Below are 24,476 nucleotides of genomic sequence, written 5' to 3' on the forward strand. Positions count from 1 at the left end.
GAAACGCATCATTTCGTCCCGATTCCTCAGAGTCCTCATGGACCTGGAGAAGCGTCACAGTTAAAAAAGAACGAGAGAAACGGAATCAATCTCCACACAAATCTTACGAACCCTGATTTATCAGATGCACCGAATTCAACGAATTTTGAATTTTCATTTCTAAACTGTAAAAAATCTACAACGTAGTGAGGTACAGAGGGATTTAGGGTTTTTGTTACTCATTAGCAAACGCCATGAGTCCCATTCAGAACTTCGAGCAGCACTCGAGGCATCTCGTCGACCCCGAGCTTCGTAATCTCTCTCTCTCTCTCTCTATATATATATATCTATGTATCTATGTATGTATAGGAATATGGCCTTGTGTTTGGTTTGAAATTTAGTTACAAGTTTTTTTTTTTGTTTGTATGGTGGATAATGTTTTGGTGTTTATTTCTTTGTTGTTTGAAACAACAGCAATTCAGACCAGATTGCAGATGGCCATGGAGGTTCGGGACAGTCTCGAGATTGCTCACACTGCCGAGTACTTGAATTTTTTAAAGTGTTACTTTCGGGCATTTTCGGTGATTCTTTTGCAGATTACAAAGCCGCAGTTCGCTGATAATCCTGAGCATAAGCTTAGAAATGTTGTTGTGGAGATACTCAATCGTCTTCCACACAGTGAAGTTCTTCGGCCTTTTGTTCAGGAACTCTTGAAGGTTGCTTTACAAGTTCTCACCACTGACAATGAGGAAAATGCCTTAATATCTGTGCGTATAATCTTTGACTTGCTTAGGAACTTCAGACCCACTTTGGAAGCTGAAGTTCAGCCGTTCTTGGACTTCGTCTGTAAGATTTACCAGAACTTTAAATCGACGGTGAGCCATTTTTTTGAGAATGTGGCTGCGGTTGGGGAAGATGTTAAGCCTATGGATACTTCTTCTTCTTCAGACCTATCCATTCCTAGTAGTGGGTATTCTGGGTCCGGGCAGCTCAATCCAAGTAGTCGTTCTTTCAAGATAATTACAGAGAGTCCTCTGGTGGTCCTGTTTCTTTTTCAGTTGTATAGTAGGCTTGTACAGACTAATATTCCTCACTTGCTTCCTTTAATGGTAGCTGCTATATCTGTTCCTGGTCCTGAAAAGGTTCCTTCCCATTTGAAAACTCATTTCATTGATCTAAAGGGTGCACAAGTTAAGGTACGGGCTATTTACTTATTATTTCGTGTCTTTTACGAACTTTTGATTGAAAGGTGATGATATTTAGGCATAAAATGACTGCTATTACTGTAATGATGGTAGTTTCTGCTCTTTTGAGCCTATGCTTTTATATGTGAGTTATAATGGCATTGCTTTGATTATCTCCACTTTCAAGTGAAGTCAACCTTTTGTATTTTTATGTTTATTATTAATATACGGTCCATTTTCTTCTCAAATAAAAAATAAAAGCTGGAAATATTCTCAAATACATAGCCTCTCCTGCTTAATGCACCACATCCTACCATTGAAGCTTGTCTTTAAAAAGTCGCGAGCTTCTTTCCATTAATTACGGGTAAAGATGTTGTATTAGAACTGGGCTTCAATTGTAAGCAAATAAATTCTGTTTGTCTTTCATGTAGATGTAATACCAATCTCAATGGCCACATAACTGTAAATGTTTAACTCATCTTTAGTGTTCTATGGTTGAGCCAGAATTCCCTTGTTCCTAACTATATCTGTTTTAGAGAAGTCAAATATGGCCGGAGGGTAGGTTTTAATTTTAGTTGCACGCATAAAAACTACTAGAAATATTCTCAAAGGCATAGCTTCTCATGCTTGATGTTAATGTTCCGCATCCTGCTTTTGGCTTCATAAAAACATCATTGCTCCCTTTCCACCAATGATGGGCAGGGAGGTTGTGTTAGAAATGACTTCTATCATAAGGAAATTAAATTTTTAATGTCTCTCTTGCAAATGTAATACCCAAGATCAATAGCCTCGTAATAGTGAAATTAAGGTCATCTTTTCTTTCTTTTATAGCATTGAGTTGATCTTCAATTAAGATATTGGAATATACTGAAGCTAAGGCGTTTTTGGTTAATCGATGTATCCCCGGCCTTTACTTTTACTGATAATTCTGTTTCTTATTGCTCCAGACAGTTTCTTTTTTGACGTACCTGTTAAAGGGTTTTGCTGATTATATAAGGCCTCATGAAGAAAGCATATGTAAGAGCATTGTGAATCTGCTAGTTACATGCTCAGACTCTGTCTCAATTAGAAAGGTAAAAATCTATCTTGATTTAATTATTGTACTTGACCTTTTTTAAAGAGCAAACACTTGTATTAATGATAGAATAGTTCAACAATTCTGAAAATAAAATCAGACTTAAATAAATTACATCAGAAAATTCCAATCCCTGACTAAATCATCAAACAAAAATATTTTTAAACTCTTTAGCATCATATAGCCAATTTGCTACCTAAAATCTAATTCCATCCCACCACAAGTTATCTAGTTGGTCCTCAATATCATAAAAAAAATCTTCTATTCCTTTCTAGCCAAATAGCCCAGCAAATGGCTATGGCTGCCATATTACCATAACTTCTGTTTCTTCTTATCCCTTGAAATAGTGGAGCCCAATAAATCTGAACAGTGTTGTTGAACAACCCTGTACACATTAAACTCCTGAAACAGTCTGATCTAAAGCTGAAAAGAGAAATCACTGTGCAGAAATAAATGGTTCGCCATTTCTCCATTTTTTTTGGGCAAAAACAGATTGATAAGGCCTTATTTTCTGCAACACTTGTGAACCATCACCGACCCAAAACAGCTGCCACAAGAATACCTTTACTTTAGATGGAACTGGACTTTTCCACATAAGATTGAAGTTGACCTGATTGTGGAGAAACCTGATTCTTAAGATATTCAAACGCTGATTTGCAAGACCATAATTCAGAGCTATCTCCCAACCAAACTCTAGTACATTCTATTTTATGACAAACATTTTTCCCTTCCAATAATTCTAACAACTCTATCAATTTTGGAACTCCTCTATCATTCACATTCCAAGATTGATATTCCTTTTTAAATCCTCTTGCCCAAAAGAAATCTCGCATCAATCTTTCCATTTTATGATTGGCTGGTGCTCTAAAGAGACATAGTAAATTGGTAAAGAAGACAACATTGATTGTATAAAAAGTGTAAGTCTTTCTCCTTTTGTAAGAAAAACATTCTTCCATGTATTTTGTCTCTTGGTCACTTTGGTGATAACTGTTTCCCAAAATGCACAACTAAGAGACCAAGCTTCTGCTTCACAACCAATGGAAATTCACACCCAAGATTTGGGTTTTGTTCAAATTTATTCTCAAACTTGAAACATCACAAAAAGCTTTCACCTTTATAAGATTATAAACATTTTGATCATTGGCTTCTAGAAAAAAAAGTGCGATCAGAAAATTGAAGACGAGACTTCCATCTTGTCCTTTTCATCCAAAAGCCTCTAATGATAGAACTTTCCTTTTCCTTGTCAACCAGCCTTCCCAAAACATCAACCACTAGTGTGAACAAGAAAGGTGAAAGAAGATCTCTTTATCTCTAAATTTTCTGGTTGGTTTGTCAATAATAAAAAAAGAAAAAGAGATTGAAGATAGACAACATGTGATCCATTTTCTCTGTCCTTTTTCTTGAGCACAAAATCTAGAAAATGCCATTCCACGTAATCATAAGCCCTCTCAAAGCCTATTTTAAACACCACCCTTCTTTCTAGAATTTCTCTAGTCTTCCCTCCAACAAAGGCTTCTTGCATATGAGATTGTGTTGCTAAGTACTTCTCCATGTCTAAAAGAGAGTGCTTTCGAGATAATCTTGTAAAGACTAGTTGACATCTTTTCTGCTGTATGTTGAAAAAATAAATAATTTAATTTGTTGCATGCAGGAATTGTTAGTAGCATTAAAACATGTTCTTGGAACTGATTGCAAGAGGGGTTTATTTCCTTTGATCGACACACTTTTGGAAGAGAGGTAAATTGCATCTATACTATAGGTCCCCACAAATGTCAAAAAAGTGATAAGAAATTTTATTTTTATTTTGATTAATAATTATAAAGTTTTTTATTTTTATTTTTTATTAGAGGTGATCGAAAGTTTTATTTATATTTTGATTATAATTGTCAAGTTGATTGGTCTATAATGCATTGAGAATGCTGTCTTTTCATGGTGGAAGCATTCAATGTAAATTTATGTGGCTTCTAGGTAAAAGAGAAAGTTAAGAAAATTAGTTATTCAACATGCATTGAGCTGTTCTTTGATCTTATGGAAGCCCTTCACACTGTCTTCACTTTCTACTAGATGTTAATGCATCTGTAGTAGAATAAATAATAATCAATGTCAGGTGTAATATTTTTTTTTTTCATTCCTAATATCAAAACTTAGTCATATATCTGAAATTATGAAGAGGAAACTCTTGGTTCTTACCCCTGGTGCATACAAGTATTTTGTAAGAGGATATAGCAGTTATTCAGCTACCTAAAATATGAATCATACCAATTTATTAAGTGTTTTCTTATTTTGAAAGATCTGTGGCACTTGTTTGTTGGTGCCTTATCAAAAAGGAAAGGAAAAAAATAAAATGGAGTTTGACAGTGTAGCATTCACTTTTTTGTTCTATCATCATCTTTCTCTATGTTGTTATTTTAATAATGTTGGCACTTGTTGGATTCGTTGAATAAATCAAGTTCTTCTGAATCTTAACAAGTTTATATAAGTGACTGCAACTTCATACACTCTACGACAAAACACTCATAAAAAGAGTTGAAATTTAGTTTTTTTCACTCATGCAATACATTCTTTTCCCTGGTATCTGTGTTGATTTTTTGACAGCATGCCATTATCTTTAATATTTGCTAAACGTCCAGAGTTATTTTGACATTGAATCTCAAACCTTATAATTTCTGTTCTGAAGTGCTCCTTTCACTGTCTTATGAATAAATGTCAAGTTTGTGAGTGATAGTAGTTAGCTCCTGCATGAGTGGTCAGTTATTTGATGTTTATGCTTTTAATTTCTTCAGAGTCCTAGTTGGAACTGGCAGAGCCTGCTTTGAGACATTGCGGCCTCTGGCTTATAGTCTACTAGCAGAGATTGTTCATCATGTTCGTGCGGATCTTTCCTTGTCACAGGTACTCTACATGGTGTGAAGTGTGTGATACTTATGCTAAGCTGTTTTAGGTAGTTTTTAGATGCTAAAAGTGCGCACTACTGCATCTGTGCTATGTATGTTTGATACTCTGTGTGTTAGCCATTTTGATTTTATTAACAATTTTTAGTCTTTGTAATGCTGCTTTTTATAATTTGATAGAGTGAAAAAAATGTATTTTTTATTATTTAAATTTATTAATTAATGTATTGGTTTGTTGTGTTCTTCCATACATTTTCTAGTTGCATTTGCACTATATGACATCCCGCTTTATGTTCTATCTACTGATGCGTTTGTGAATTTTATTGCAGTTGTCGCGGATTATATACTTGTTTTCAAGTAACATGCATGACGCTTCATTGTCTCTCAGCATTCATACTACTTGTGCTCGGTTGATGTTGAATTTGGTGAATATGCCAATCCCTTTTTTAATAGAGTTTTTGTAGGATTTTGTTTATAATTTTGATGGTTACTTTTTGTTCTAAGAAGAGTTTTGGCCATTTTCAATATGGAGAATAGTAATACTAGAATCCAATGCAACTTGTGCGTTTCCACCCTTCGTTATAGTGAGTCTTGCAGTTGGAGCTGTTCCAATATATGGCTAAGATGCACCAATTATTCTTTATAATTTCACTTATATATTATTGTAGACTTGACTAATATGTCATTATATTGATATATGTTGCATGATTGTGGTTGTTTATTTTATTTAGCGCTTTTCGTGGAATATAGGTGGAGCCGATTTTTGAGAAAGGTGTTGACCAACCATCCATGGATGAAGCACGAATTCTACTGGTAATTACCATCTCTCTCTCTCTCTCTCTCTTTGTTGTTTTCTGTCTTGAACTGGTAAATTTAGTGGATCTTATCTCCTGTTTCACTACCTTTGCAAAAAGATAAAACACTGGGTCGCTCTTTGGATCTTTAATACTACTTCAAAGACATGTCTTTTACTGATTTAATTTGGAGAATTTGGTTATAAATTTATGATAAACCCATCTGTTTTACTTGTGCAAGGAGGGGTAAAAAGGTAAATTGAGTTTGGTGATGGGGTAGTTGACTTGTGAGCAGGGGTATTTCAGTATTTTTATATCCGAACTGTGGATAGTGAGTTGGTGTTCTAATAGGCAGGGGAGTCAATCTTGTGGTGATTAGGGAATTGCTGATGTGTCAGTGACTAGAGCTTTGCTTTTTGGAGAGACTAGGCCTCTTGAATTGCCTACACCATTGTAATTTGTATCAACTTATGCTCAAGTTTGAATAAGTGATCTCTGCATACTTTTCTTCTCTATTCTGAGTCTGTCTCTAAGTTGCACCAATTTTTCTGACATCTTGTCATCTTATGTATTCTTTATTTTTTAGTTAATAATCTTCTTGTTTCTTTAAAGGAAAAATCATCCTTTTTGAATTTTGATAATGATGTGTATTTGGGTTATGTTCTTGTAGGGGCGTATTCTGGATGCTTTTGTGGGGAAATTTAGTACTTTTAAGCGAACTATTCCTCAGGTAATTTATAGGTGTTGCAAGCTTTTCAACATTAATTCTTTCAGCTACTCTAGAATATCTTGCAATAATTGCCAAGTAAATTAATGCATCATATCTTGCCTATATGTGAATTATGCTCGCCAATAAAGATTTTCTACAATCTTGATGTTTGATATTTTGTATTAAATGTTTAAATTTATTTATTGAGAGGTTAGGCAGATCGTTTACTTCAATTATTTTAGAAAAATCCATTTCATCTTGTTTTTATGTTGTATTTGTTTTTTTTCCCCTCTTTATTTCTTTCTTTATTGATTGATAGCTGTTGGAGGAGGGTGATGATGGAAAGGATCGTACTACCTTAAAGGCAAAGCTGGAGCTTCCTGTGCAGGTGGTTTGGACAATTTTTATTTGAGTTATTCAGCATGTTCGTAATTTGTCCAATGTTACAAGTTGCATGAGTTTTAACCAGATACTCATATTTTCATTATTTATATTTACATGAGAATAATGTCAACCATTCACTGCTTTTCTTTCCTCAATATCAGTATCATATTCTTTTCTCTTTTGTTGTTTTAAACACTTCATTATTTTTCTGAGGCCCTATCATTAAGTCTGAAATAAAATGTATTTGCAGGCAGTTTTAAATTTGCAGGTCCCTGTGGAACACTCTAAGGAAGTGAATGATTGTAAACATCTCATAAAGACATTAGTCATGGGTAATGGATCCTTGACACCATCTTTAACTATATCTTTTATGCTTTATTTAGTGCTGATTTCTTTGGGATTTCTATAATTTCTCGAATTTGGGTCATTTTATTTATTTGCTTATTTGGTTTTGTTTGACAAAGCAATATTTGCTTGTCAGGAATGAAGACTATCATATGGAGCATCACACATGCACACTTGCCCAGGGCACAGGTACTGTCATTTATTGTTTGGTACCTTCTCATAAGTGGACTCAGACATTTTTTATCTTATGTAATGTTGCTGATGGTTTAAGGTTTCTACTTCCATGCATGGGACACAACAACAGGGGCTTGTTTCTCCATCTACTTTACAGCCACCTCAAGCCTTCAAAGGGATGAGAGAAGATGAGGTATTACACTCAATATTATAAAATTTTAAATTGGTTTTTGCCTTTTAAGAGATGATTAATTTGGTACAATTAAAATTGATAAGGTCTTGAAAGCCTCGGGGGTTTTAAAGAGTGGTGTACATTGCTTGGCTCTCTTCAAGGAGAAAGATGAGGAGAAGGAGATGCTTAATCTTTTTTCCCAAATTTTGGTTATTATGGAGCCCCGTGATTTGATGGACATGCTCTCTTTGTGTATGCCTGAGCTGTTTGACTGCATGATTTGCAACACTCAATTGGTTCACATATTTTCTACCCTTTTGCAAGCTCCTAAAGTCTACAGGCCATTTGCAGATGTTTTGGTTAATTTTCTTGTAAGCAGCAAACTTGATGTTTTGAAAAATCCAGATTCTCCGGCAGCAAAACTTGTTTTGCATCTTTTTCGCTTTATATTTGGTGCAGTTTCCAAAGCACCTCCAGATCTTGAACGAATTTTGCAGCCTCATGTACCTGTAATAATGGAAGTTTGTATGAAAAATGCTACTGAAGTTGAAAAGCCTCTAGGTTATATCCAGCTTCTTCGATTGATGTTCCGAGCACTTGCTGGATGCAAATTTGAACTTCTACTGCGGGACTTGATACCTATGTTGCAACCTTGTCTTAATATGCTCTTGACTATGCTTGAGGGTCCAACAGGGGAAGACATGAGGGATCAATTGCTAGAGTTGTGCTTAACCTTGCCTGCACGCTTAAGCTCATTGTTACCTCACCTTCCCCGTCTTATGAAGCCTCTTGTTTTGTGTCTTAAGGGAAGTGATGACCTTGTGAGCTTAGGTTTAAGAACACTCGAGTTTTGGGTTGACAGTCTGAACCCTGATTTCCTGGAACCGAGTATGGCCTGTGTTATGTCTGAGGTGATTTTAGCCCTGTGGTCACACTTGAGACCTGCCCCCTATCCTTGGGGTGCAAAAGCTTTGCAACTTCTCGGAAAATTGGGTGGTCGTAATAGAAGATTTCTTAGAGAGCCCCTTGCTCTCGAGTGTAAGGATAATCCAGAGCATGGACTACGTGTGATCCTTACATTTGAGCCCTCAACTCCATTTTTGGTTCCACTGGATCGATGTATTAACCTTGCAGTAGCAGTTGTTATGAACAAACATGGTGGAACTGATGCTTTCTACCGAAAACAGGCTCTAAAGTTCCTTCGCGTGTGTTTATCTTCTCAGCTTAATTTGCCTGAAAAAGTAAAGGATGAGGGATACACACCGAGCCAGTTGTCAACGATGTTAGTTTCCACTGTTGATTCTTCTTGGCGAAGGTCCGAGACCTTAGATATGAAGGTTAGCTCAACAATAAATGCTATCACCTCCTCAATTTTTTAATTTTTTTCCATGTGTTTCTTAAATGCATTTATCTATATACTTATATATAAATATATTATAAGAAACAAGGGTGAAGTCATTGATGTAATTAGAAAGTTTTTTAAACTACAAAAGATAACAAACTGTTATGTTGAATGACAGCCAGATACAAAGTGCAGTCAATTCATTACTTAACCTTTTTGAATTAAGAAATCTTTTTTTTTGATATGATACATGATTTATATTAATAATGGATGATTGGGTATCGTCTGTATTACAATCTAACGAGCCACAAAAGACTTCTTATATAGTAACTATGCACTAAACTATCGCTAAAACTTTCACATTACAGCCACAGATACCAACCACAAAGAAGTATTGAGAAAGAATATGCCTTAAAGTCCTTGTTATTATGTTCATACTTCATATAGTTAATTATATCCCCAGGAAAACCCACATCATCTTCTACATCGTTGAAGATTCTGTGTTTCTCTCCAGCCATACTGCCCTTAATCATATGATTGCATAATTGCAGGCTGATTTAGGGGTAAAGACGAAGACCCAACTTATTGCTGAAAAATCTGTGTTTAAGATTCTCTTAATGACCATTATTGCTGCCAGTGCTGAAACAGATTTGCTTGAACCGAAGGATGATTTTGTAGCCAATGTATGTCGCCATTTTGCAATGATTTTCCATGTTGATTCTTCAAGTACTACAGCACTTGGAGGTCCTATGCTTGCATCAAATGTTAATGCTAGTTCAAGGACCAAGAATAGTAATTCTTCAAACCTCAAAGAGTTAGATCCTCTGATATTTTTAGATGCTTTAGTTGATGTGCTCGCAGATGAAAATAGGCTCCATGCAAAGGCTGCTCTTAATGCTTTAAATGTGTTTGCTGAAACACTTCTTTTACTTGCCCGCACAAAGCACGCTGATGTGTTGATGTCAAGAGGCCCTGGTACTCCTATGATTGTCTCCAGTCCTTCAATGAATCCTGTATATTCACCTCCTCCAAGTGTTCGTATACCAATTTTTGAGCAACTCTTGCCCCGGCTCTTGCATTGTTGCTACGGAACTACATGGCAAGCACAAATGGGAGGTGTTATGGGTCTTGGTGCTTTAGTTGGCAAAGTCACTGTTGAGACTTTATGCCTTTTCCAAGTAAGAATTGTTCGTGGCCTGGTTTATGTGCTTAAGAGGCTTCCTATCTATGCTAGCAAAGAGCAGGAGGAGACAGGCCAGGTGCTCACTCAGGTTCTTCGCGTAGTTAACAATGTTGATGAAGCAAACAGTGAACCTCGCAGGCAAAGTTTTGAAGGAGCAGTTGACTTTCTTGCTTCTGAACTATTTAATCCAAATGCATCTATTATTGTGAGAAAGAATGTGCAGTCATGTTTGGCACTTCTAGCTAGTAGGACTGGCAGTGAGGTGTCTGAGCTTTTGGAGCCTTTGTATCATCCACTCTTGCAGCCTCTGTTGATTCGGCCACTCCGGTCAAAGACTGTTGATCAACAGGTATTATATTTGGTGGTTTTCATTAATGTACCTTGTGGTCTTGTTGTAATGCAACAAATTGCTCACTGTCTCTTGCAAATAGGTTGGCACGGTGACAGCATTGAATTTTTGCTTGGCCTTGAGACCACCCCTTCTCAAGTTGACCCAAGAATTAGTGAATTTTCTTCAAGAAGCATTGCAGATAGCCGAGGCTGATGAAACTGTATGGGTTGTGAAGTTTATGAACCCAAAGGTGGCTACATCATTAACCAAGCTTAAAACCGCCTGCATTGAGCTCCTCTGTACAACAATGGCCTGGACAGATTTTAAAGCTCCCAATCATGCCGAGTTGCGTGCAAAGATCATTTCCATGTTCTTTAAATCTTTGACTTGTCGAACACTGGAAATTGTTGCTGTTGGGAAAGAGGGTTTGCGGCAGGTATTTGTGATCTCTTTATTATCTTTTTTTTTCTTTCTTTCTTATCGTTCTTAGATATTGACAAATACTATGTGTGATTATTTTTGTGGACATTTGCGGGTATAGTTTGTGGACATAAATCAGTCATATAATGTGGCAAAGAAAGTGTTGAGGTCTAAAGCTACAAAAGTTTGTTTCTCTCATATCTTTTGATGTTTGATTGCATTTCAGGTTATTAATCAGCAGAGGATGCCTAAAGATCTTCTGCAGAGCAGCCTAAGGCCTATATTGGTAAACTTGGCTCATACGAAGAACCTTAGCATGCCTCTTCTGCAAGGTCTAGCTCGGCTGCTTGAATTATTGTCCAATTGGTTTAATGTTGCCTTAGGTAGTAAGTTGTTAGAACACCTGAAGAAATGGTTAGAGCCGGAGAAACTTGCACAGAGCCAGAAGTCATGGAAGGCTGGTGAAGAACCAAAAATTGCTGCTGGTAATTTATTTAAATCTCTTGGCTACTTACAGTACCAGTTGCTTATTTCCTAATTGCATTTTTAGTTATGGATGATTTCATGTGATTTTCACATTCATGCAGCTATTATTGAGCTTTTCCACTTACTTCCCATGGCTGCATCAAAGTTCCTTGACGAACTTGTTACATTAACCATTGAATTGGAAGGAGCTCTCTCCCCTGGACAAGTATTCAGTGAAATAAACAGTCCATATCGCCCTCCTCTTACCAAATTTTTAAATCGCTATGCAACACCTGCTGTTGATTATTTTCTTGCTCGACTGAATAGTCCGAAATACTTCAGAAGGTGAAAATTTCGTTGTTCTTCAAGACTTGCACTTGTTTTTGTTTCTGATTTTGTCCCATAATACATGTTTCTTTAGCCTTTGTTGATGGGAGATTTTCTTCTTTATATTCATTTGATTTCCTGTTAAAAATTCAGATTTATGTATATTATTCGGTCAGATGCTGGCCAGCCGTTAAGAGATGAACTTGCAAAGTCACCTCAGAAGATACTTGCTAGTGCCTTTCCAGAATTTGCTCCAAAGTCTGATGCAGTGATGACTCCAGGGTCGTCAACTCCACCTGCTCCAGTAGGTGAAGAGAGTCTTACCACACCTCCACCAGAAAGTTCTAATCCCCCACCCTCTGTAGCAACTTCTGATGCTTATTTTCGGGGACTTGCACTTGTTAAAACTTTAGTTAAACTGATACCTGGGTGGCTTCAAAACAATCGTATTGTGTTTGATACCTTAGTACTTGTGTGGAAGTCCCCTGCTAGAATATCTCGTTTGCAGAATGAACAAGAGCTGGACTTAGTGCAGGTGAGTTGTTTGTGCGCTAGGTTACTAGTTTTATTTGTAAATACCATAACAACCGAAAAAGTTCGTAGTGTACAACAATCCACACCAAAACAATTCCAACCAGAATTAAAAAATTAAAGACTAGAAAAACAAATGTAAACAATCTAAAACAAACTTCAAAGCAGCAATAAGATACAGAAAAACTTCCCATTAGAAAAAGAGAAGATTTTTAATTGTTTCACACTTATCTGCTATTCAAATGTATCCTATCCTATGTATAATCTAGAGAATTCTTCCTTCTTTCACACTTGTCTTGAAAAATCCTGTCATTTATTTCCAACCAATTTGTCCATGTAGTGGGCTTGCCACCACAGTTTCAAATTATCTTCTTCTTCTTCCATTTATTTCTTTATCTTTTATTAGAACTCCTCAAAAATTGTGAGCCATAAACTCATAACAACTATTTTGAATAGTCCACTCCATTCAAAATTTTGTGAGACTGTAGGTTCACTACAAACTCACAATGAATTAAAATGTGATTTACTGTCTCAGAGTATCTCTTACGGAACACACCAATCTTGAGGGAGAACCTTACAAGGACTTTGTTTCTGAAACCTTACAATGACTTTGTTTCTGAATGTCATCAATTGTGTTTATTCTATTTGAGGCTTCTAGCCATCCAAAGTTTTTGATCTTAAAGGGAATATACACCATCCTGATGAACTTATATGGTTCAAAACCCTGTATTAGTTTGCAGTATAATGCAAGAACAACATTTTAAATTTCTTGATAATACCAAATGCTATCTCTTGTGAAGGAATGTGATAGGGACGCTTGGTTTTGTTGTATAACTATTAACAAGTGATTGTACATGGGGCTGTCCAAGTATTGTAATTTTTGCTTTGATTGATTTTTTTTTGTACAGGTTGATTGGCTTGATAACTTATAAAATGTAGATTTCATTTTTATCCTCTGTACAACTTTATAATATATATCTAGCTTTGTAATTGTTACCAGAGTGTCCGTTAATTAGTTAAATATTCTTTGATGAAGTTTTCAACTAAATTTCGATTTATTTTTGGGTTTATACATTTTTAGACTGTGTGTTTTGTCTCATTACCTGTTTGGACTTGTGATTTGACAAATTTATTTTTGGATCCTGTATTTTGATTTTGTAAGATGTAAAATGGTTAAAAAATTGAATATAACAACACAGTTGTTGTTAGGCATAATGATTTTGTTTTTGTTTTGAATTGTTAGTTTTGTGAATTATTTGTAATTTTAGTTCAGCAAACTTTGACTAAAATCGAGTTTAGGGTTCTATTTGAACAATTTTACAAAATACATAATCCAAATAGGTAATTTGACAAAACACAAGGTCCAAAAGTGTATATATATATGATTGTATAGTATACACTATTGGGATATTTAATTAGTAATTTCTTCAGCACTTCTTGTTTCAAGTAAATAACAAACAATATAATGTTATTTGTCTAAGCTTGTTTTTTTGGATCAATTAATATGGGGAACTCAAAAGTTACTTTAATGCAGGTAAAAGAAAGCAAATGGCTGGTCAAATGCTTCCTAAATTATCTACGACATGACAAAACTGAAGTGAATGTTCTTTTTGATATACTCTCCATCTTCTTGTTTCATACTCGCATTGATTATACATTTTTGAAGGAGTTTTATATAATTGAGGTATTGTATCTCGAATTAATTTGGTTGAACTCAACTACTCATTTTTGGTCATATCTTATGTTATATTATTGTTGATGAATGCTCAACGATCATTCTCTCTTTCAGGTTGCTGAAGGTTACCCTCCTAACTTGAAAAAAGCACTTCTTTTGCATTTCTTAGACCTTTTCCAATCGAAACAACTTGGTCATGATCATTTGGTTATCATAATGCAAATGCTCATTCTTCCAATGCTTGCTCATGCCTTCCAAAATGGCCAAAGTTGGGATGTTGTTGACCCAACCATTATTAAAACAATTGTTGACAAACTTCTTGATCCTCCAGAAGAGGTGATTTTCTAGCTCTTCTGTATGATTTGTGTTTCTTAGTTTTGTTATTTGTTATTAAAACAATTGCTGACAAACTTCTTGATCCTCCACAACTTGCTCTCTTTTTCACCCATATTCCTGCATCTCTTTTGTAGGTTTCGGCTGAGTATGATGAGCCTTTAAGAATAGAACTTCTTCAGCTTGCAACTTTGCTTCTTAAGTATCTTCAGAATGACCTTGTTCATCATAGAAAAGAACTTATCAAATTTGGCTGGAATCATCTCAAACGTGAAGATAGTGCCAGTAAACAGTGGGCATTTGTGAATGTCTGCCACTTTTTAGAAGCCTATCAGGCTCCAGAAAAAATTATACTTCAGGTATTGAAAATGGTAGTTGCACTAACTCTGCAGAGTTGCTCTTATGTACTTGTTTTTCTTTAAACTGAAACACAGGTGCACACACAGGCAGTATGCAGGTACTTCCCTGTCCCCCACAATCAAATTGCATTTGTCCTTGAGAAAGTTCCTAAAGTCGGTTTTTGGTTGCAGGTTTTTGTTGCGCTTCTTAGGACTTGTCAGCCAGAAAACAAAATGTTGGTCAAACAAGCCCTTGATATACTAATGCCAGCACTTCCACGAAGGTTGCCCCTTGTTGGGGATTCGCGTATGCCAATTTGGATCCGATATACAAAAAAGATTCTTGTTGAGGAAGGTCACTCAGTCCCTAATTTGATTCACATTTTCCAGCTCATTGTACGCCATTCAGATCTCTTCTACAGTTGCAGAGCTCAGTTTGTGCCTCAAATGGTGAATTCTCTTAGTAGACTTGGATTGCCATATAACACTACAGCAGAAAACAGGCGTCTAGCCATTGAGCTTGCTGGTTTGGTGGTTGGCTGGGAAAGGCAAAGGCAAAATGAGATGAAAGTAGTGACAGATAATGATGTACCCAACCAGAACGCTGAGGGATTTAATCCAGGCCCTGTTAATACTGATCCTAAGCGCTCTGTAGATGGGACTACCTTCTCTGAAGATACATCTAAGCGCGTTAAAGTTGAACCTGGTCTCCAGTCACTTTGTGTCATGTCACCTGGAGGTGCATCATCAATTCCTAATATAGAGACCCCTGGACCGGCTAGTCAACCTGATGAAGAATTCAAGCCCAATGCTGCTATGGAAGAAATGATTATTAATTTCCTTATAAGGGTGAGGCATTCATCAATTTGTTATTTTACTTATGAATTATGAGTTAGATCCATATGTTGAAAACCTGTTACTTCATATTGCACAGGTGTATTTTTTTTTATAAAGTACTGCTTCAATTTTTTTCTTAATAGTAGTGACAGTAATCTATATTCTGTTGTATACATAAGCAGACACATTATTTATAATTTTGATTTGTTGTTTATAGATTTATGCTGAGATAGGAATTTGTTTAATGTTTTTTTTTATCATTTATCTTGGAAGTATTTTTGTTTTATTTATGAATATACACATGTATTTAGACAGTGACCATGTATGGCACAAAAGAAATATGAAGTATTTAACATTTTATATTCTGAAATTGTAGATTTGACGTGTTTTTAGATGTCCCAGTCCTTATATTACATCCAATAGCACTTGATTTTAGTTTATTATATTTCTGGACACCTAATGGTTGTCAATGCCTTTGAGATTTACTGTTTTGTGATTTTCATGCCTTCTTGAAAAACAGGTTGCCCTGGTTATAGAGCCCAAGGACAGAGAAGCAACTACTATGTATAAACAAGCTTTAGAACTACTTTCACAAGCTTTGGAGGTCTGGCCAAATGCCAATGTTAAGTTCAATTATCTTGACAAGTTGCTAAGCAGCATTCAACAATCTCAGTCTAAGGATCCTTCCACTGCCCTCGCCCAGGGTTTGGATGTCATGAACAAGGTTCTAGAGAAGCAGCCACATTTGTTCATTAGAAATAACATTAGCCAGATTTCCCAGGTATGCATTGGAATGTTTTTATATAATTTTTTTTTTTCGACAAGCTTAAAATTTCCTAAATATTGATATTTGCTTCTTTTCTTAATGTTTATGTGTTTCTCTTTTGTTTTTGGGGATGTGGGGAAACTGGTTAACAGATTCTTGAACCCTGTTTCAAGTATAAATTATTAGATGCTGGAAAGTCATTGTGCTCCCTGTTGAAGATGGTATTTGTAGCTTTCCCTTTAGAAGCACCTACTACACCTCCCGATGTGAAGCAATTGTATCAGAAAGTTGATGAATTGATACAGAAGCATATTACTGCTGTTACGGCTCATCAAACATCAAATGAAGAAAGCACTTCTAGTCCAATAAGCTTCATTCTGCTTGTGATAAAGACCTTGACAGAGGTGCACAAGAACTTCACTGATCCTTTTATCTTGGTTCGTATTCTTCAACGCCTGGCCAGAGATATGGGTTCATCATCAAGTTCTCATTTGAGACAGGTACGATGCATCTTTTATCATAGATTTTTGTCCTTGGGGCCCTGGGTCCATATATCCGCTCCATATTAGTAGGTCATACATTACCATTACGTACAAGTTGTTGTCTTCTTTTGCATTACTATTATTTTGTGGGGCTTTTGAAGGAGATGCTGGGTTGTCTTTTTCCATGGGGTTCAGTAAGAAGTGGAAGTGATATGTGCTTAAAAATGTTGGCTGATTCTGATGTGATAGATGCATCCTTTTGTGATTTGGCTTCTTTTGCTTTAGTACATCTTGTTTATTAAATATACACTATTGATTTCAACCTGTTTGCCTTTCATTTTCACGAGAGAAAATGAAATTTTTACTTAGAAATCGAAGGTGACATTTAAGTTTTATGGATTGCTTTCTACCGTTAAAAAAATGTTCTATCATTGTCAGGGTCAAACAAAAGATCCAGATTCTGCAGTTAGTTCTTCGCGTCAGGGTGCTGACGTTGGTGCAGTCATTTCTAATCTAAAATCTGTTTTAAAACTCATTAGTGAAAGGGTTATGGTTATTCCAGAATGCAAACGATCCATAACTCAGATTTTGAATGCATTGCTCTCGGAGAAAGGTACTGATGCAAGTGTGCTTCTTTGCATACTTGATGTGATAAAAGGGTGGATTGAAGATGACTTCACTAAGCCAGGATCATCAGTCATGGCAAATGCTTTTCTTACCCCAAAGGAAATAGTCTCTTTCTTTCAGAAGCTTTCACAAGTTGATAAGCAAAACCTCTCCCAGGCTGTTTTGGAGGAGTGGGAGAGGAAATATCTTCAGCTTCTTTATGGCGTGTGTTCTGATGCAATTAGGCAAGTAAAAAAAGTGGTTTATATTTGGAATGTTATATTGCTTTTTAGGCTATTAATTTATTTTTTAAATGTTAATGATTTCCAGATATTCCCAACAAATGCGTCAGGAAGTGTTTCTAAGGGTTGAAAGACAGTCCATGCTGGGATTGCGGGCAAGAGATCCTGAAATGAGGATGAAGTTCTTTTTGTTATATCATGAATCTCTTGGGAAATCTTTGTTTTCAAGGCTGCAGTATATTATTCAAATTCAGGACTGGGAAGCTGTAAGCGATATTTTTTGGCTCAAACAGGGACTTGATCTTCTTTTAGCAATCTTAGTTGAGGATAAACCTATTACGGTTGCTCCAAACACCGCAAGGGTACCACCACTAGTGGTTTCAGGGCATCTTCCAGATTCTTCTGGGATGCTACACCAGGCTACTGATGTGTCAGAGGGTTCCGACGATGCTCCTTTAACATTTGAGACTCTCGTGCTTAAGCATGCACAGTTTCTGAATGAAATGAGCAAATTAAAGGTTAGTGTTCTACAAGTACAATGCTTATTTGTTCTAGTTTTTCCTTTTGGAATAAATTATTGTGTTCACATATTTAGGAATTGTTCAGTGTTTTCCGAAGTTGTTGGTTCAGTCTTAAATTAACTTGAACTATGACAGTCTAGTAAAGGCCTAGTATGCGTTTGATTACAAATGACAATTCTGACCTGTCTCTCCGTCTTCTAGGTGGCTGATCTTCTTAATCCATTGAGAGAGCTGGCTCATACTGATGCAAATGTTGCATATCATCTGTGGGTGCTTGTATTTCCCATTGTCTGGGTCACTTTACAAAAGGAAGAGCAGGTTACGCTTGCAAAACCAATGATTGCTCTCCTCTCCAAAGATTATCACAAGAAACAGCAAGCTAGTCGACCTAATGTCGTGCAAGCACTTTTAGAAGGGCTTCAATTGAGCCATCCACAACCTCGAATGCCAAGTGAACTCATTAAATATATTGGGAAGACATATAATGCTTGGCATATTGCATTGGCCCTGCTAGAAAGCCATGTCATGCTATTTCAAAAAGAAACAAAGTGCTCTGAATCTCTGGCTGAGCTTTATCGTTTGCTCAATGAGGAAGATATGAGGTGTGGATTATGGAAGAAGAAGTCAGTTACTGCAGAAACCAGGGCTGGACTTTCATTAGTTCAGCATGGTTATTGGCAGCGTGCTCAAAGTCTCTTTTATCAAGCCATGGTAAAGGCAACTCAAGGGACATATAACAATACAGTACCAAAAGCTGAGATGTGTCTTTGGGAAGAACAATGGCTTTATTGTGCTACACAACTAAGTCAGTGGGATGCATTGGTAGATTTTGGCAAGAGTATTGAGAATTATGAAATACTTCTGGATAGTTTATGGAAGTTACCCGATTGGACTTATATGAAGGACCATGTAATTCCAAAAGCTCAAGTAGAAGAAACTCCAAAACTTCGACTTATTCAAGCATATTTTGCACTGCATGATAGAAATGTAAATGGTGTTGGGGATGCTGAAAATATAGTAGGAAAAGGTGTTGATCTTGCTTTAGAGCAATGGTGGCAGTTACCAGAGATGTCTGTTTATTCCAGGATCCCTCTCTTGCAGCAATTCCAGCAACTTGTTGAAGTTCAAGAATCAGCAAGAATTCTTGTGGACATTTCGAATGGAAACAAGCTCTCTGGAGGTTCTGTTGTTGGTGCACATGGTAATCTTTATTCGGATCTAAAAGACATTCTTGAGACTTGGAGATTGAGGACTCCAAATAAATGGGACAATATGTCGGTTTGGTATGATTTGCTTCAATGGAGGAATGAAATGTACACATCAGTCATAGATGCATTCAAGGATTTTAATACCACAAACCCACAACTTCATCACCTTGGTTTTCGTGACAAAGCCTGGAATGTTAACAAGCTTGCTCATATTGCTCGTAAGCAAGGCCTTTACGATGTATGCGTGACAATACTTGACAAGATGTATGGTCATGCAACCATGGAAGTGCAGGTACTACTAATGTTATGTTGTCCACATGGTAATGGTGGAAATGAAAGTTTTCTGCTTTCCTATGACTACGTATCCATTGCTATCTGTTTTCATTGTTTATGGTCTTTACATTACTAAAATATTGCACATAGATAAGAACTGTGATTTTAATTGTTGGGTTGGCTTTCTTGTAATATTCAGACAACAAGAGTGAATGCTTTTATTAGATAAGTCAAATTGTGGACTTTAAAGGTCCAAATGGTACAAGCGTGTATTTCTGCAGGAGTTTACATCTTTGTCACTGTAATTTGAAGCATTTTTCTAATAGGTTTCTGATCTCTCCTTTTGGTTTATGCAGGAAGCATTTACTAAGATAAGAGAGCAGGCACAAGCTTATCTAGAAATGAAGGGAGAGCTTACCAGTGGTTTTAATCTGATCAATAACACTAATCTAGAGTATTTTTCTGTGAAACACAAAGCAGAAATATATCGCTTAAGAGGGGATTTTCTGTTAAAGCTAAATGACTCTGAAGAGGCCAATCTTGCGTACTCCAATGCCATAACCCTATTTAAAAATTTGCCAAAAGGATGGATAAGCTGGGGAAATTATTGTGACATGGTACTTAATTTTTATGCTCTGCATTCATTTGGTCATTTTTTACCTGATTAAATACTGAATTTTCTTGTTCTGTTTGATTTCCCCTCCCTGTACAGGCTTACAAAGAAACTCGTGAAGAGATTTGGCTGGAATATGCTGTCAGCTGCTTTCTTCAAGGCATAAAATTTGGCATTTCTAACTCAAGAAGCCATCTAGCTCGTGTTCTGTATCTTCTTAGCTTTGATACTCCCAATGAACCTGTGGGAAGGGCTTTTGACAAGCATTTAGAGCAAATTCCCCATTGGGTTTGGCTTTCATGGATTCCTCAACTCCTACTTTCTTTGCAGCGATCAGAAGCTCCTCATTGCAAACTTGTTCTATTAAAAGTTGCAACCGTTTATCCTCAGGTAAATGCTCTATGTATTTGATACCTTTAAATGGATTATTTTTCCACTTAATTTGTTTAAAAGAAATTTATTCTCTTGCATTCAAACTGCAGGCCCTGTATTATTGGCTGCGCACATATTTGCTTGAACGGCGTGATGTTGCAAGTAAATCTGAGGCAAATAGAATGGCTTTGGCACAACAAAGAATGCAGCAAGGTGTATCTGGTAACATTGGCTTAGTTGGTGATGGAAATGCCAGAATACAGGGTCATGCTGGGGGTGCTTTATCCTCAGATAACCAAGTTCACCAAGCAAATCAATCCAGTGGTGGCATTGGCTCTCATGATGGTGGAAATGCTCATGGGCAGGAACCTGAAAGGTCCACTGGGGTGGAGAGTGGCATGCATTCAGGAAATGATCAGCCTATGCAGCAAAGTTCTTCAAGTATCAATGATGGTGGTCAGAATGCATTGCGACGTAATGGTCCTTTGGGTTTTGTGCCTTCTGCTGCTAGCGCTTTTGATGCCGCAAAGGATATCATGGAGGCTCTTAGAAGCAAGCATGCAAATTTGGCCAGTGAACTTGAGGTGGCTATTGCATCTCTGAGCTCTTTTAATTATTTATATTTATGTATTCAAATTCATCAGTTCATTTTTGTACTTGTTGCAAATATATGTATAATTGTATACATCATTATTTTTACGAATCCCGAAAAGTTGTATATGCGGGTTTTACCAAATTGTTAACTTTCTTTAGTTCCAGTGTGCCCCCTCTCCTTTTTTTTTTTGCTCTCTTGGTAGGTTATCCCTTTCCTCACCTCTCTTTTCTTTGTACTTCTACTAACTCAGTATTACATCAAATCACTCAGGCTCTGCTAACAGAAATTGGATCAAAGTTTGTCACTCTGCCAGAGGAGAGACTTCTTGCTGTAGTAAATGCACTGCTTCACCGTTGCTACAAGTATCCAACTGCCACTACAGCTGAGGTTCCCCAGTCTCTTAAGAAGGAGTTATCTGGTGTGTGCAGAGCTTGCTTCTCTGCTGATGCTGTTAACAAGCATGTTGAATTTGTGAGGGAGTACAAACAAGAATTTGAACGCGATCTTGATCCGGAAAGCACATCTACGTTTCCTGCCACCCTCTCTGAACTGACTGAGAGATTGAAACACTGGAAAAATGTTCTTCAGAGCAATGTTGAGGACAGGTTCCCAGCTGTATTGAAACTGGAAGAAGAAAGTAAGGTGTTGCGAGACTTCCATGTGGTTGATGTGGAAGTACCAGGACAGTACTTTAGTGATCAGGTAATTAAATCAGTGTGTGCATATTTGTTGGTAATATATTCGACAGACAGTGGAGTATTATGCATAAGCTGTCATGGGCCTGAAAATCATAGTCTCTTATTTAACAGTTTATATCTTTTGTAGTTCTTGCACATGGCTGTTGGTATGTATAATAAACCATTTGTATACAATCAATGCAGGAAATTGCACCGGACCACACTGTAAAGTTAGACAGGGTTGGAGCTGACATTCCAATCGTGCGTAGACATGGAAGTAGTTTCCGCCGTTTGACTCTAATTGGCTCCGATGGTTCTCAACGCCATTTTATTGTCCAGACATCTTTGACTCCCAATGCTAGAAGTGATGAACGCATATTGCAGCTGTTCCGAGTGTTAAACCAAATGTTTGACAAGCACAAAGAATCAAGGCGCCGGCACATCTCTATTCACACCCCAATCATTATTCCTGTTTGGTCACAGGTTCGTTTTCGCATCATATATATCTTGATTTCTTTCTACTTTATATTTTTTTGCTCTAATATATATGATGACCTCCTTAGAATGTTGGGTGTTCATCTTTTATTCTTGATCTATTGAATCTTTCTAAGACATCACATTTTGCCCTAATATATATGACGACCTTCCTAGGATCTTTGATGTAGTACTTGGTTTTCTTTTGTTGTTAATTTCATGGATATATATATATGTGTGTGTGTGTGTGTGTGTGTGTATACCCTGGAAATGATTGCTCAGATCAAGATATGTGATATTTTCGCTACATGACTTTACTTTTCCTCAAGGGTTGTTATAGCCTGACTCCATGTGATTTCTTATAAGCAATATTACTCTACATAATTACAGGTGCGCATGGTGGAAGATGATCTAATGTACAGCACCTTCCTTGAGGTGTACGAGAACAATTGTGCAAGAAATGACAAAGAGGCAGATCATCCTATTACCTATTTCAAGGAGCAACTGAATCAAGCTATATCTGGTCAAATCTCCTCGGAGGCTATTGTAGATCTTCGGGTTCAAGCTTATACTGACATAACGAGAAATCTTGTAAGCGATGGAATCTTCTCTCAATATATGTACAAGACGCTCTTAAATGGCAACCACATGTGGGCTTTTAAAAAGCAATTTGCCATCCAGTTGGCTCTCTCAAGTTTCATGTCCTACATGTTGCAAATTGGGGGAAGGTCCCCGAACAAGATATTATTTGCGAAGAACACTGGGAAGATATTCCAAACAGATTTTCATCCTGCATACGAAAACGGAATGATAGAGTTTAACGAACCAGTGCCTTTCCGTCTAACAAGGAATCTACAAGCTTTCTTCTCCCACTTTGGAGTGGAGGGCCTCATTGTGTCGGCAATGTGTGCCGCATCCCAGGCTGTCGTTTCGCCTAAAGTGAGTTTTGTTTACAACTTTATGTAAAGATTTGAGAATCATTACGATTTTTCGTTCTCATCACAATTTTTTTCTTTCTTTCTTATATTGCAGCAAAGTCAACACCTTTGGCATCAGTTAGCCATGTTTTTCCGCGATGAATTGTTGTCTTGGTCTTGGAGAAGACCCCTCGGAATGCCTATTGCTCCTCTCGTCGGAGGGAGCAGTGGCATGAACCCCATGGACTTCAAGCAAAAAGTGACTACAAATGTTGACAACGTTATAAACCGGATCAGTGGAATAGCTCCACAGTATTTCTCTGAAGAGGTAAACCATTGATCAAATTTCCCATGTAGTATAATATTAGACAAATTTTATGATACCTTAAATTATCTTTTCTATAAATTCAGGAGGAGAATACTGTGGACCCACCACAATCTGTTCAGAGAGGAGTCACTGAGTTGGTTGAAGCTGCATTGACCCCAAGAAACCTTTGCATGATGGATCCGACGTGGCATCCTTGGTTTTGAGATCACTGAGTGCTTGTAGAGTTAACGTTAGTATCAGTTATTTATAATATACCTCCTGTAAATATCATCTAAGCTTTTTTTTTTTTTGTGTACATATGACGATTAACATTTCAGGCTTGAACTTTTTTTTAATTATAGTTCGAATGGTTCATTAGTTTTATCATGAGGGTGTAAAAAATCGTATATATTTAGGGCATCACTTTACTTGGATTATTATAATTATTATGATTCTCTTTAATATCTTTTACTTGGATTGGAATCAATTCAAGGGACGACTAGGCTCGACATATATATAAACCCTAAATGAAACTTCTTGATGAATTCATTTGTCTTTACCAGTTCCATTGTATTTAACTTCATGCTGAGTAGTCTCCTTTTCCTCTTTGAAATTATTGACTTTTTTTTTATTTAGAATTGTCTTAGGTTGGATTATTCGCAACTACGTGTTTACAATACATATGTGCTGTAATATTGGATCTTCTATGATTAATTAACATCAGATATTTTAGCCTTTTGGCATGGTTATTTTAAGTCATGGAAAATTGAATGTTGCATTGCATCTTCAGTTCAAACAACAAACTCGAGTAAAAGAGTCGTAAACACTTGGTGTATTTATTTAAATCGCAGAAGTAAGTTTGACAACAAGCCATCTCCCAAAAGGAAAAACCACCACGAACATTGTTTGCACTAATGGGCAGCACCGTTCCTAG

General features: G+C 36.7%; 1 protein-coding gene across 2 annotated transcripts; it reads left to right on the top strand.

Annotated features, from left to right (window-relative positions):
- LOC133812764 (uncharacterized) lies at positions 1–24,104 on the top strand. Of its 2 annotated transcripts, none has more exons than XM_062246582.1 (35): positions 1–291; positions 454–1,175; positions 2,111–2,236; positions 3,890–3,975; positions 5,022–5,130; positions 5,459–5,554; positions 5,880–5,942; positions 6,594–6,653; positions 6,952–7,020; positions 7,267–7,348; positions 7,498–7,550; positions 7,633–7,728; positions 7,812–9,044; positions 9,601–10,581; positions 10,664–10,999; positions 11,210–11,468; positions 11,571–11,793; positions 11,929–12,310; positions 13,841–13,990; positions 14,096–14,317; positions 14,452–14,673; positions 14,845–15,501; positions 16,010–16,270; positions 16,408–16,755; positions 17,176–17,588; positions 17,674–18,103; positions 18,308–19,606; positions 19,944–20,204; positions 20,300–20,590; positions 20,683–21,156; positions 21,438–21,869; positions 22,049–22,327; positions 22,709–23,257; positions 23,351–23,563; positions 23,647–24,104. In XM_062246582.1, exons 1-35 carry the CDS (start codon positions 234–236, stop codon positions 23,764–23,766), a joined length of 11,655 nt encoding a protein of 3,884 aa, XP_062102566.1. In that variant the 5' UTR covers positions 1–233; the 3' UTR covers positions 23,767–24,104. The 2 variants fall into 2 exon arrangements, with proteins under 2 accessions (XP_062102566.1, XP_062102567.1); XM_062246583.1 differs by having other exon boundaries at positions 7,666–7,728.
- Positions 24,105–24,476: the final 372 nt, after the last annotated feature.

Source organism: Humulus lupulus, chromosome 1, assembly GCF_963169125.1.
Source record: "Humulus lupulus chromosome 1, drHumLupu1.1, whole genome shotgun sequence".
Taxonomy (NCBI): Eukaryota; Viridiplantae; Streptophyta; class Magnoliopsida; order Rosales; family Cannabaceae; genus Humulus; species Humulus lupulus.